The sequence below is a fragment of the Rhinatrema bivittatum genome, chromosome 9, assembly GCF_901001135.1.
Source record: "Rhinatrema bivittatum chromosome 9, aRhiBiv1.1, whole genome shotgun sequence".
Taxonomy (NCBI): domain Eukaryota; kingdom Metazoa; phylum Chordata; class Amphibia; order Gymnophiona; family Rhinatrematidae; genus Rhinatrema; species Rhinatrema bivittatum.
Window position 1 is genome coordinate 12,005,188 of NC_042623.1, and position 14,875 is coordinate 12,020,062.

At 49.8% G+C, this 14,875-nt stretch overlaps 1 protein-coding gene across 1 annotated transcript in view; it reads right to left on the reverse strand.

Moving 5' to 3' along the window:
- The window catches only part of ECHDC3 (enoyl-CoA hydratase domain containing 3), a 35,408-nt gene extending 20,774 nt beyond the window's left edge, over positions 1-14,634 (reverse strand). The window contains exons 1-2 of the mRNA XM_029616404.1: positions 14,390-14,634; positions 1,943-2,064 (exon numbers count right to left, since the gene is read on the reverse strand). Coding sequence (XP_029472264.1) covers positions 1,943-2,064; positions 14,390-14,514 — 247 coding nt within the window. The 5' untranslated portion in view covers positions 14,515-14,634. The remainder of the gene's footprint in view (positions 1-1,942; positions 2,065-14,389) is intronic.
- Between the last annotated feature and the right edge of the window lie 241 nt (positions 14,635-14,875).

Genomic DNA, 14,875 nt, shown 5'->3' on the forward strand with positions numbered 1-14,875 from the left:
TCTTGCTTCGGATATATTTTAAAAATTATTATGAGTTTCTGCTTCTATGGCCAACTTCATTTCAAATTCTCTCTTCGCCTGTCTTATCAATGTTTTACACTTACCTTGACAATGCTTATGTTTTTTCCTATTTTCTTCAGATGGATCCTTCCTCCAATTGTTGAAGGATATTTTCTTTGGCTAAAATAGCCTCTTTCACCTCACCTTTTAACCGTGCCGGGAATCGTTTTGCCTTCCTTCCACCTTTCTTAATGCGTGGGATACAGCTGGATCAAAGGTCACAGATCGTCCTTCCTGAACGACCTTAACCTTGGCTGCCCCCTAAGGGCTCCCTCCAGGGCCATCATCTTGACCCCTGAACCCCTCTGAGGGATCCGCATCATCAGCGTGACCGCTCAGATGACCCTGAAGGTCTAGCAGACGGAAAAAAGAACTCGACTCTCCCCGAGAGTCTCGCCTGCGCACCTTAGCCTGTCGCTGGGGCCTCAGTGGAGGAGCACACCTGCCTGCTGCTAAATAAGCTTTGTGCCTTAAGAAGACAAAGTCCAAGGAAATTCCTGCCAAACCGCTGGAATCTTCCCTCGTGAGCTCGCCAGCCTCATCACCGCCTCTCTGGGTCTGCAGGGAAATCTCACTCCACCGGCGAGAAAGGGGGTGGGAAATCCCTCCATGACAAAATGCGCCACTGTTCCACGTTTGCCAGCCGAGCTCTCTCGCCTGCTGCAGCCAATCGGGGGGACAGTTTTATCCCGCGCTGCCTCAGCCGCTGCCCTAAGAGTTTCTCCTCCTCCTCAGGCACAATTTTGGGACGTACACCTCGCTCTACAGGCCTTGCCGCGTCCCACAGCCACCGCCATTATGCACACACTTTGCGCTCGCCCGAGCCAGACGCGCCTCACGCTCAACAGGAAGCTGCCAGCCAACAGGCCCCCCCCCCTTGACTGCTCGCTCTCTTTCTCCTCCCCTGGCTGTCTCATGACACCCGCACTGCCTCGTCTTTTTTTTTTTTTTAAGAAGACGGGCCTGCAAAAATACCCCCCCCCCCCCCCAGAAAAAAGAAAGGGAATACTTTCCTGATGGTGATTCAGATGCCGAAGGGCCAGCGGGAGCAGTCCAAGGCGAAGGAAAGAGCCAGAACACCGGCTTTCAGCCCCCTCGTTGACTGCAGGCTGAGCTAAACCAGGGATACCAACCCCCTGATGACCCACGAAGCTGCCTAACACCTCAGGGAGCCCACCTGAGAATCCTGTTCTCTCTCTTCTATTTACTACAATACATCTACAAAACTACAATAACTCGCCATGGTCCTCCAGTCGACGTACCCCATCCCTGACATGGCTTCTGACTCTATACTAGTTACTTCCGAGTTTTATGACCTGATACTATTTAGTCATGAATATACGATATTATTACAGCCCTGAGTATAGGATATTATTTATATATTTGATAGTATTCAGTCCTGAGCACATGTTGTTATTATTATAATCCTGAATATATGACCAGATATTATTTATTTCTGAGTTACCCATGCCTCTGGCTCTTCCTCCTCCCAGTTCGAGTGCCCCTGTTTTATTGTAACTTTTTTTTCACTTTTTGCCTATTGTTCATGTTGATGTTAATGTTATTGCACCACTGTTTTTTGTAAACCGATATGATATGATTGGTATCATGAACGTCGGTATAAAAAAAAAAAGCCCTAAATAAATAAATAAATAAATAAAATTTATTTGGTTTTTTTTTTTTTAAAATCTAATTCTTCAGACCGCAGGATTTTCACCTCTACCATCTGCTGGACTCAGAGAAATCCCGAGGGACTGCAGGCGGCACCTCTCACTTATGCGGAAGTGCCTGAAAAGTTTTTCTCTGCCTCCATCTTGCTGGTAGGGATGGGAAACCCGCTGGTCTGGACTGATCTGGGGCACGAACAGGAAAAGGCAAATACCTGCAATGATGATGACTCTCAGCTCTTTGCTTTCAACGTCCTGCAGGATGTCCTGACGCAGGCTGTGCAGCATGGCGAGGGATAAAGCGTTCCGCTTCTTCGGGTTATTCAGAGTAATCTGCCTGGAATTACAAGGCAGGACACGCGTAAAGTCGGGGACAAACACGGCACGGGCAGAACGCCACCCCCCCGAGATGTTTTGCAAACGTAAGCGCTTGTGCAAACGTCCGAGTGGCCCTCCCGCCTGGCCAGACGAGGTCGAGAGCAGAGGCCCCCCCCCCGAGCCCCGCAGGGTCGTGTCAGCCCGTCTCTTTAAAATAACCGCTTCCAGCTCACGGCGACAATGCGGCAGAGCAGCAGAAGAAGCCAGGCGCGAGCAAAGTCGGCACAGACCAGGGAAATAAAGCAGGCCGCACACGGCCAGCTCCAGAAAATTAAATATGGGGCCGCTTGAAGAATTCCGGCAAAAACTCTATGAATCACTACAAAAAAAATAAGCACAAAAAATGGGACATAATGTAAAAAAAGGAAAAAAATAAATATGATAAAACAGAAAAAGAGCTGCACGGCAGGACCGGAAGGCAAACATTTTGCATCTCCAGGCGCTGCTTTCATGTTCTGTACAAGCCTAGAAGGTTGCTCATATCTCATTCATATTACTGAACTGCTTAATTAGCATCCATTCGTTTTCCTCTCACATGCACGCTATCTAATCCTTGTAATTACAAGCAATAAAGATTTATCCAAATCTCTCTATTAATTCTACCTCTGCTTTACATTGTGCTGCCTTTTACAACTCACTCATGTACACGGAAAGCACGATTTGCCAAATACAGAAGCCAAAGGCATTAAAAACCCCAGCTAACAAAGACCTCCCAAATCATTCCTTCCACACGTAACTAAATACACAGGCAACGATGCCAAATACCGTGAAAGTGACAGAAAGGGAGACCCCGCCCAACCGCACTGAGCCAACCAGGCCAGAAAGTCATGCATCACAGCCTCCTGGATAAACCTCAGTCACAATTTATGCCGAAAAATGTTTAAATTCTGTTCTTTAATAGTAAGAAATATAACCTGGGGAAGTCTGTCCCTGCACGGCACATCCAGGCAGTCCCGTGTGGGGGAGACACCCCCTCCGACCAGCTCCCTCTATAGAAGCTGCACCAGGAATATTCCTTAGCTAATTCAGCTGCAACAGCTACTTCCTTAGGGCCCTTTTCTGCTCTGACTTGTGTTAATAATCTTAGGAGATGACCTTGTTTAAAATAAAACGCTGGGAAGCATCTCCTGTTTACGGAAACGGGTAAACGGGGGACGCGTTGGCGTCCTGATCATCATCAGAACTCCTTCCGCCACTCCCCGGGGCTGAAAAGAAAATTGGTTCTTACCTGATAATTTTCGTTCCTGTAGTACCACGGGGATCAGTCCAGACTCCTGGGGTTTTGCCTCCCTGCCAGCAGATGGAGACAGAGAAAGTTCTGACAGACTCTGCCTTATATACCCGGGTGCCACCCACAGCCCGACAGTATTTCTCAGTGTCAAAGCAGAATAGTACCAACCCAAACTAACTATGTACAGGAACCGTAAACTTGAACTGGATCACTGACCCCAACTGTAAACCAGACCCCTTAAATAGGGTAAATAAAATTGATCTGCAGATTAGAAATACACAAATGCTGAAACAGCGGACTTTCCATTACCTTTACGTAATAAACGGGCGGGTCTCTGGACTGATCCGTGGTACTACAGGAACAAAACTTATCAGGTAAGAACCAATTTTCCTTTCCCTGTACGTACCTCGGATCAGTCCAGACTCCTGGGATGTACCAGAGCTTCACTTACCTGGGATGGGATACGAAGAGGCCCGCTCTGAGCACACCTTCTCCAAAATTAGCCACTCCCTGAGCCTGGACATCAAGCCTGTAGTGCCTGGCAAAGGCATGCAAGGATTTCCACGTAGCCACTCTGCAAATTTCCTGTGGAGAAATCTGTTGACATTCCGCCCATGAAGCCGCTTGAGAGCACGTCGAATGCGCCCGAAGCCCCACTGGCAAGGGCCTACCACGAAGGAAATATGCGGAATTTATCGCCTCTTTCAGCCACGGGCTATCAAGGTCTTAGATGCCATATTACCGCTCTTTGGACCACTCCAAAGCACAAAGAGATGATCCGAGGCTTGAAAATCATTGGTAACTTCCAGATAACGTAGCAGGGCCCCGCGAACATCCAATTTCTGTAGGTCCTTAGAAAGAGGATCCGACCTGTCCAGGTCGGAAAATGACAGGAGTTCCACAGATTGATTCAAATGAAAAGAGGAAACCACCTTTGGCAGAAAAGAAGGAACCGTTCACAAGGAAACCCCCGAATCTGATATCCTCAAAAAGGGTTCCTGCATGACAATGCCTGAACCTCGGACACCCTACGAGCCAAAGATATCGCCACCAAAAAGACCACCTTCAAAGTAAGATCCTTCAATGTAGCTCTTTTCAAAGGCTCAAAGGGCAGCGCACACAAAGCAGTAAGCACTAAATTTAAATTCCAGGATGGACAGGGCGAAGTCACCGGTGAACGCAAATGCTTTTCCCCCCTAAGGAAGCGAGAGACATCCAGATGCGCAGCCAACACTGCTCTGCTTATGGAACTGCCCAAAGAACCAAGAGCTGCAATCTGCACTCTCAAGGAACTACAGGACAACCCCTTAGCTAAGCCCTGCCTGAAGGAAGCACAAGATATCCGACATGGACGCTCAGGGTGAGAAGAATCCCCCGGTCTACGCACCACGATTCAAAAACCTTCCAGGCGTGAACATAAGACAGGGAAGTTGAAGTTTTGCGCGATTGCAACAGAGTAGTGACCAGCACCTCGGAATAGCCTTTGCTTTTCAAACGCTGACTCTCAAAAGCCAAGCAGCTAGACAGAAGCGATCGACCTGGTCGAAACAGACGGGCCCCTGATGAAGCAGGTTCGGAAGATAGGGAAACCGAAGGGGACCGTCCAACGCTAGACTGACCAAGGAGGAAATACGTAAAGCAGCGCCGTCGTCAGCCAGGGAAGAACTAGAGCATCTACTTCTTCTGCTCCCGTGTCTCTGCAGCGAGCAAAGAAGCATGGAGCCTTGGAATTCTTGAACGTTGCCATCAGATCTACGTGAGGAGTGCCCCATCTAACACAGATGAGTTGAAAAGCTTTGTCCACTAGCTCTCACTCACCTGGATCGAGCCGATGGCCACTCAGAAAATCCGCGTGAACGTTGCCGACCCCAGCTATGTGAGAGGCTGCTATGCTGAGCAGGTTTCTGCTCCGCCCAGCCGATTAACAGGCGAGTTTCCTCCGCCACTGGCTGGCTCTTGGTTCCTCTTTGAAGAACCACTGTGGTCACATTGTCTGACAGTATCCTGACTGACTTCCCCTTTGAGAAGTGGTAGGAATGCCTGCAACGCCAACCATAGCGCTCTGGACTCCAAATGGTTGATTGACCACCGAGACTCTTCGGGAGACCACTGCCCCTGCACCAATTTTCTCAGGCCCACGGCTCCCCAACCGGAGAAGCTGGCATCCATGATCAACACCATCCAATCCGGGACCACCACGGGAACTCCCCTGTTCAAATTGTCCGAGAGCAGTCACCAATGCAGACTGGAACGAGCGGACTCCGTCAGAGGCAGGGACTGCTGGAATTGTTCAGAGACCGGACTCCAGCGGGAAAGTAAAGCTGATTGCAATGGCCGTATATGAGCGAAGGCCCATGGGACCAGCTCCAGCGTCGAAGTCATGAAACCTAGAACCTGCAAGTAATCCCAGACCTTCCGAGGAGTTTTGGATAGAAACGCTCTCACCTGTCCCTGTGGGGATTAGATGACTTTTGGCCCGGTTGATCACCCAGCCGAGCGCATTCAAGAGTTGCAGCACATGGTGGATCGCTGCCTGGCAAGGCTCTTCCGACTTTGCCCGAACCAGCCAATCGTCCAACTACGGGTGCACTAACAACCCCTCTCTGCGTAGTTGCGCTGCCACCACCACCATGATCTTGGTGAAGGTCCTAGGAGCTGTAGCAAGGCTGAAAGGCTGCGCTTGGAATTGGTAGTGCTGTCCCAGGATGGAAAATCTCAGGAACTTCTGATGGTCCCCCTGGATTCCGATATGCAAATACACCTCCATCAGGTCTAAAGACGCTAGAAACTCCCCGGTCGAACAGACGCGATGACCGACCGTAATTTCTCCATTCGGAAGTGGAGGATCCGAAGACATTTGTTGACTCGCTTTGAATCGAGTATGGGTCGGAAGGTCCCCTCCTTTTTTTTTTTGGTACGACGAAGTAAATGGAGTACCAGCCCCTTCACTGCGCTGATGGGGGAACTGGAACAATTGCGCCTAAGTCGAGAAGGCGTTGCAATGTCTGTTTTACCGCTCTCCGTTTTGTGGTGTACCCTCATGGTGAGACCAGAAATTGAGGACGGGGCTGGCGCACAAAATCTAAAGCATAGCCGTGTTTTATCACAGATAGCACTCACTGGTCTGATGTGATTTTGGCCCATTCCTCGTAGAACAGAGACAGTCTGCTTCCTATCACTGGAACCGAGGAATGGACCGGCTGCCCATCATTGTGAAGACTTACTGCCTGGAGTAGACAGGGAGACACCCAGCTACCAAAACGCCCACGAAAGGGCTGGCCCCATGATTGCTGTCTGCCCACATTCTGCCGAAAGGAAGAAGTGGGTGCCCGGGACACTCGAGATCTTCGACCTCCGTAGAAGAGGGATCTGGAAGAAAAAGCTCCTCTCGAGTGCGGCCTGTCTTCTGGCAGCTGATGAACCTTATTCTCCCCCAAGGACTGAATCATGTCTTCTAGCTCTTTTCCAAAGAGAAGCTTGCCCTTAAAAGGCAGAGACCCCAACTGGGATTTGGACGACACATCCACCGACCAGTTTCGCAACCACAATAATCTTCGAGCCGAAACAGCTGAGATCATGGACCTAGTGGAGGTCCGCAGGAAATCAGAAAGGTCATCTGCACTCCGGTTTCATTTCCTCTTGAAACCGGAGTCCCACAAGAATCAACACTATCAGCCACACTATTTAATATCTACCTTCTCCCACTATGTCAACTCCTTACTAGTCTTGGCATCACCTACCTTATTTACGCCGATGACATTTAGCTTCTCATACCGGTAACTGACACACTTGATAAAGCCTTCAACCTCGCTGCCTCATACCTTAATAACATAAAAAATCTCCTAAACCAACTGAAACTCTGTCCCAACATGGACAAGACGGAATACATACTCATCCAAAGAAAAACTCCCACAACTACCTCAAACAACCCCATTCAAATAAATAATACTAACATCAAACTCAGTGACAAAGTGAAGGACCTAGGAATCTGGATAGACACAGAAATGAATCTCAAAAAACACATATCGGCAAAGGTCATAGAAGGCTTTAACAAATTAATGGTACTGAAACGCCTAAAACCACTGCTAAATCATTCAGACTTCCGAACCATTCAACAATCCTTGATCTTCTCAAGCTTCGACTATTGTAACTCTCTGATGTTAGATCTACCCAAATCTACTACCCAACCTCTCCAAATCCTACAGAATGCAGCAGCTAGAGTTCTAACCAGAAAAAAGAAAACAGACCACATCACACCTGTCTTAAAATCACTTCACTGGCTCCCCATAGAAAAACGGATACAATTCAAAACACTATCCATACTCTACAAAACCATATACACGGGAATGAAGTCAAATGGATTAATGACGATATACACACTCAAATACCATGGCGCAACACAAGATCTACAAACAAGGCATTATTAGAAATTCCCACAGTTGCAGCAGCCAAACTTACTACAGTACGCGAAAGAGCTTTCTCAATAGCAGGGCCGACCCTCTGGAACACACTCCCTGAAAATCTAAGACTACAAAGTAACATAAAAATGTTCAAAAAACTCCTCAAAACCTGGTTATTCCAACAAACCTACAAAGAAGGCATCGGATAAGCTAAACTAACAGATACCACACAACACACACTTAATCACTATACTGTTAAATAAGCCAATCCAACATTACGTATAGCTAACCAATGCTCGTTAAACCTTCTGTTAACTGTTTCAGTGTCTCAATACTTCTCTAAATATTTTATAGTTCCCTATTATTTCTTCCAAACTTTGTAATCCCACAATGCATCTGACATGTATATTATTGTTTCTACTCTCAATCTATATCCTATTTACGTTCAATCACAAATTGTATCCTATTTACGTTCGTTTCATTATACCTGTTAGCTGTTCCATGTATTGTTGTTTCTCTTGTAAACCGTTGTGAAGGCCAGCTCCAAACAACGGTATATAAAAACACTCAAATATAAATAAAAATAAATAAATAAAACAAATAAGCTACCACCGCCTCCAGGCGACCGGCCTGAAGAGCTTCCTCCTCAGACAAAGACTCGTTGGCCTGGAGCTGTTGCACCCTGCTCTCAAGGCGAAATTGCTACACATTGCTGCTCGGACCCCAAGTGCAGAGACCTCAAAGATTTTCTTAAGCTGCGCCTCCAGATTTTGATCTTGCAGATCCTTGAGAGCCGTAGACCCCCGTGACCGGGATAATGGTTTTCTTCATGACAGCAGACACTGCCGCATCCACCTTCGGAACTCGAAGAATCTCCAAAGCCTCCTCCGGCAGAGGATAAAGCTTGTCCATCGCTTTCGTAACCTTTAACCCCATGTCTGGGGTGTCCCATTCTCTGAAGAGCAGGTCCGTGGCCGAGAAATGGAACGGGATAGCCATAGGTGGACCCCTCAGGCCCAACAACACAGGGTCCATAGACCCTAAGCGAGAGTGTTCCTGCGGTGCCTCAGTTCCTAACTCTTTTAAAATGGAGGGAATGAGTGGAACACGTTCCTCATTTCGGAATAGCCTGACCACCTTTGGGACATCACCGTCCACAATATGGGACTCTCGCGCAGCACTCTGCTGCTGGTCCCCCTCTCCCTCTACTCCCCCTCAGGGGGTGGGCTGGAAGGTCCTGACCATCCTGGTCCACCGAGGTATCTGGGGACGAGCCTGAATCATCCTGAGGCGCTACAGACCTCAAGGTGGGCTTTGCCTTAGGGGCCCCCTGATCACCACTATGCGTGGGCCATTTCTGGGTCTTAGAGGGCAGTGGAGAAGTAATTTTGTTACTTTGTTAGCTTTCCTGGCCTTAAAGACTTTATGTAATAAAAGAACAAAATCTGAGCTAAAAGATGATGAGCAGGAGGAGTCCCCATCCCCCTCAGGGTTATCCCCCAGCGAAATCGGGTCAGGAAAGGTCGACTTAGTGCCCCCTGAAAGCGATCTCTGAGGTGACAGGGAAGGCGGCAAAATGCTTTCCCCCGACGCGGCCCGAGCCGCCCCGCTAAAATTATTCAAAATGGCGCCCATTCCCGCGCCCAGCAGGAACAGGGCAGAAAAGGCATCGGGAGTTCCCCGAACGCATGGGAGACCGAGGTAAGCCACAGAACGAGCCCCCCCCACTCCCGGCGGCCGCAGATGTGCCCTCCCCCCCCAGGCAGACCGGCGGAGCACAGACCGTCCCTCGACAAGCGAGCTCGCGCCGAGCCACACGCCCGGCATGCCAACTTCCGTGGCATGTCGGGCCGAAGAAAATAAAGAGCCGACGCGAACCCCAAACACAAGTCCTTGTTTTTTTATTTTTTTAACTTGACTTGCCCGGTACAGCTGAAGGTGGTGATGCTGTTCCTCCTGGGGTGAGTGAGCCGGGCTCCCCGCTGTCAACCCTGAAGCTGCCGAGTAACGGCTATCGGGCCCTCGACCACCAGCCGCAGCTGCCTCACACACCAGGGGGGATGGTCCCTCAGGACCTGGCATCCCCTGGGAGGCTGAGGAATTCTTCAGAGCTTTTTTACTTTGGGTTTTTTTTTTTTTTTAAATGAGCTATGCTCCTTCAGATTGAAATTAAATTAAAATCAAAATTAGTCACCCAAAACCAACTAACTCACAAACGTATCTCACTAAGCAAATCAGTCTGTGGGTTGAGCACTCCTACCATCTGCTGGAGACAGAGTAATACTGGCAGGCTGTGGGTGGCACCCTGGTATATAAGGCAGAGTCTGTCAGAACTTTCTCTGTCTCCATCTGCTGGAGCCAGAGTAATACTGGCAGACTGTGGGTGGCACCCTGGTATATAAGGCAGAGTCTGTCAGAACTTTCTTCGTCGCCATCTCCTGGAGACAGAGTAATACTGGCAGACTGTGGGTGGCACCCTGGTATATAAGGCAGAGTCTGTCAGAACTTTCTCTGTCTCCATCTGCTGGAGCCAGAGTAATACTGACAGGCTGTGGGTGGCACCCTGGTATATAAGGCAGAGTCTGTCAGAACTTTCTCTGTCTCCATCTGCTGGAGCCAGAGTAATACTGGCAGACTGTGGGTGGCACCCTGGTATATAAGGCAGAGTCTGTCAGAACTTTCTCTGTCTCCATCTGCTGGAGGGGAGGCAAAAACCCCAGGAGTCTGGACTGATCCGGGTACGTACAGGGAACCTTCGTTTAATAGAAACATAGAAATGATGGCAGAAGAAGACCAAACGGCCCATCCAGTCTGCCCAGCAAGCTGCACACATTTTTTCTCTCATACTTATCTGTTTCTCTTAGCTCTTGGTTCTATTTCCCTTCCACCCCCACCTTTAATGTAGAGAGCAGTGATGGAGCTGCATCCAAGTGAAATATCTAGCTTGATTCGTTAGGGGTAGTAGGGGTAGTAACCACAGCAATAAGCAAGCTACACCCATGCTTGTTTGTTTTACCCAGACTATGTTATACAGCCCTTATTGGTTGTTTTTCTTCTCCCCTGCCGTTGAAGCAGGGAGCTATGCTGGATATGCGTGAAGTATCAGTCTTCTCCCATGCCGTTGAAGCAGAGAGCCATGCTGGATGTGCATCGAAAGTGAAGTATCAGGCACATTTGGTTTGGGGTAGTAACCGCCGTAACAAGCCAGCTACTCCCCGCTTTGTGAGTGCGAACCCTCTTTTCTTCTCCCCTGCCGTTGAAGCAGAGAGCTCTGCTGGATGGGTGAAGTATCAGTTTTTCTTCTCCCCTGCCGTTGAATCAGAGAACTATGCTGGATGTGCATCGAAAGTGAAGTATCAGGCTTATTTGATTTGGGGTAGTAACCGCCGTAACAAGCCAGCTACTCCCCTCTTTGTGAGTGTGAATCCTTTTTTCCACATTTCCTCTTGCTGTTGAAGCTTAGAGCGATGTTGGAGTCACAGTAAGCATGTGTATGTTTATTTAATAAGGGTATTGACTCCAGGCAGTAGCCATCATTCTGGCGAGTCACCCACTCTTCATTGGCAGGCCTCTTGACTTTATGGATCCACAGTGTTTATCCCACGCCCCTTTGAAGTCCTTCACAGTTCTGGTCTTCACCACATCCTCCGGAAGGGCATTCCAGGCATCCACCACCCTCTCCGTGAAGAAATACTTCCTAACATTGGTTCTGAATCTTCCTCCCTGGAGCTTCAAATCGTGACCCCTGATTCTGCTGATTTTTTTCCTACGGAACAGGTTTGTCGTTGTTTTTGGATCATTAAAACCTTTCAAGTATCTGAAAGTCTGTATCATATCACCTCTGCTCATCCTTTCCTCCAGGGTGTACATATTTAGATTCTTCAATCTCTCCTCGTACGTCATCCGATGAAGATCCTCCACCTTCCTGGTCGCCCTTCTCTGTACCGCCTCCATCTTGTCTTTGTCTTTTTGAAGATACGGTCTCCAGAACTGAACACAGTACTCCAGGTGAGGCCTCACCAAGGACCTGTACAAGGGAATAATCACTTCCCTTTTCTTACTCGATATTCCTCTCTCTATGCAGCCCAGCATTCTTCTGGCTTTAGCTATCGCCTTGTCGCATTGTTTCGCCGACTTCAGATCATTAGACACTATCACCCCAAGGTCCCTCTCCTGCTCCGTGCACATCAGCCTTCCCCCCCCCCATCGAATACAGTTCATTCAGAGGCCACAAAGCATTTAGAAATGCTTTGTGGCCTCAGTCACTTAAGACGTGCCACGCTAGGTCGGAACACGGGTCCAGCGAGCCCAGCCTCCTGCAGCGGCGGTCGGACCGAGTCCCAAAAAGCAGATCCGTTCCTTGCTGCTCGCTCCCATAGATGAGCGGGGCCCGGCCGGCTAATAACGGCTTAGGGGCATTTCCTCCGGGAACCAGCTCGATCGCCTTTTACACCCAGCGAAGCCAGATGCCTTCACCACATCCCCCGGCAACAAATTCCACAGCTAGACTGTGCGCCGAGCTAAAAAAAATGCTTCCTACAATTTGTTTTAAATCTGGAACACACCTCTTATTTAAAAAAAAAAAAAAAAAAAGCTAAAATACTAAAAAATAAAATATATTAGAAAGCAGAGCATGAAAGAACATAAATGAAAAAGTAAGAGTTTAGGATGGCACGGGGCCCACCGGGTGAACTAACCACAGCGAGGCCCTGGAATGGTGAAACTATGCCGGGGGGGGGGGTGGGGCTGCTTTAAGTGGCCGGGGATTGCTGTTATTCCAAGCTGCGTTTCTTCGTCCCGCCGACACGCACCCCGCAAAACCTTTCTCTTTACATCTCCAACTTGGTCTGCTCAAGCATTCCAAGAGAAAAAGAAACAATTACAACAACGGCGGGCTCTCCTAATTTCACCTAAGGAGTGCTTTGTTTTGCTCAAGCGTGCAACACGGCGGCGGGCTGAGCTGCTTCCTCCTTTCCCGCTCGCTGCTCGGCCGCGAACTTGTCGCTCTCTTGTGCTTTGCTTCCGTTGGCCTTCTTCTAGTTGGCGGCAACCTCGCTATCTGAGTTTCCGGGCTGGAGGAGTTGGCCCTAAGCTGCCCCAGATCCCTGCCACAAGGGGGCAGGGCAAGGACCCCTGTGCAATTTATTCCCCCTTTGCCTCTCCTTCTCTGGCCTCATTCAAATCCAGCCTAAAAACAAACAAACTAACAAACTTTTTGGACACTTCCGTTCGCTCATACTCTTGTTGGTTTTAACCATTTTGCATAATAAATGAGAATCCCGGAGTCTCTGTTTTTCTGTCTTGAGTAGACTGTAAGCTCTATGGAGCAGGGACTGTCTCTTTGTACAGCGCTGTGTATGTCTAGCAGCGCTATAGAAATACACAGCACTAGTCGCAGTTGTCCTTAGGCTGGCCGACATGGCCCAGGCCTACACACGCACGCTTCCTCCTAACCCCTCCACATCGTCATTCACAGGTGCAGCCCCAGGACGGATCTCACGAGCTCCAGTCCCCACTGTGCTCTCTACCCCCTCCAAACAAAATCTAGCAGGAGCAGGGCGCTATGTCTGCTCCACCGTCCCCCATCTGCTGGGGACATGAAGCTTTCCACCCCAGACCCCCAGCCCAAGCCTCACAGAACACTTTATGGGACGCTCCTCGGGGCACGTCCAGAGGAACGTATGCTAGCCCCTGGGCCAGTGAGCAGAGATGAGGATCAGCCAGAAGTCAGCAGGGGAGTGATAAAGCAAGCCCTGCTTCCCGCCATCCACAGAGCCCCGGCAGTCAGTGCTAGGGAGGAGTGGTATACTGAGCCCCGGCAGTCATTGCTAGAGAGGAGTGATATACTGAGCCCCTGCAATCAGTGCTAGGGAGGAGTGGTATACTGAGCCCAGGCAGTCAGTGCTAGGGAGGAGTGGTATATTGAGCCCAGGCAGTCAGTACTAGGGAGGAGTGATATAGCATAATAAATATATAATATAATATACTGAGCCCAGGCAGTCAGTGCTAGGGAGGAGTGGTATACTGAGCCCAGGCAGTCAGTACTAGGGAGGAGTGATATAGCATAATAAATATATAATATAATATACTGAGCCCAGGCAGTCAGTGCTAGGGAGGAGTGGTATACTGAGCCCAGGCAGTCAGTGCTAGGGAGGAGTGATATAGCATAATAAATATATAATATAATATACTGAGCCCAGGCAGTCAGTGCTAGGGAGGAGTGATATAGCATAATAAATATATAATATAATATACTGAGCCCAGGCAGTCAGTACTAGGGAGGAGTGATATAGCATAATAAATATATAATATAATATACTGAGCTCCGGCAGTCAGTGCTAGGGAGGAGTGGTATACTGAGCCCAGGCAGTCAGTGCTAGGGAGCAGTGGTATATTGAGCCCAGGCAGTCAGTACTAGGGAGCAGTGGTATATTGAGCCCAGGCAGTCAGTACTAGGGAGGAGTGATATAGCATAATAAATATATAATATAATATACTGAGCCCAGGCAGTCAGTGCTAGGGAGGGGGGATGAGTATGGGCAATATAAGCCCCCGCAGTCAGTGCTAGGTGGGGAGGCGGTATTTCAGGGCGGAGTCAGCAGACACCCCCAGAGCGGCTCCGGGAGGGGGACAGCACCGATCGCCGGGCGCACCTGATGCCATCCTGCTGCCGGCAGACGGTGAGCGGATCGGGGGCGGCGCAGCTCAGGGACCGGAGGAGCCCCAGGCTCGGTCTGCACAGCCGCTCGCCCCGCACCCGGAACCAGAGCGCCGCCATCGCCAGAGGCCCGGGAAGGAGGAACCCGGGGAGCGGGGGAGGAGGGGCGGAGCACGTGGGGGGGGAGGAGGTGGGGAAAATGGAGAAATCCGAAGAGATGGGGGGGGCGGAGTACGGAGTTGGGGAAAGAGAAAGGAGCCAGGGAGAGGGGCGGAGCACAGGGGAGGAGGTAGGAAAGAGAGAGGGGGGGGAGGTAGGAAAGAGAGAGGAGCCAGGGAGAGGGGCGGAGCACGGGGGAGGTGGTAGGAGAGTGGAGCCCGGGACAGGGGCGGAGCCCAGGGAGGAGGTGGGAAAGAGGGAGGAGCCAGGGAGAGGGGCGGAGCACAGGGGAGGAGGTAGGAAAGAGAGAGGGGGGAGGTAG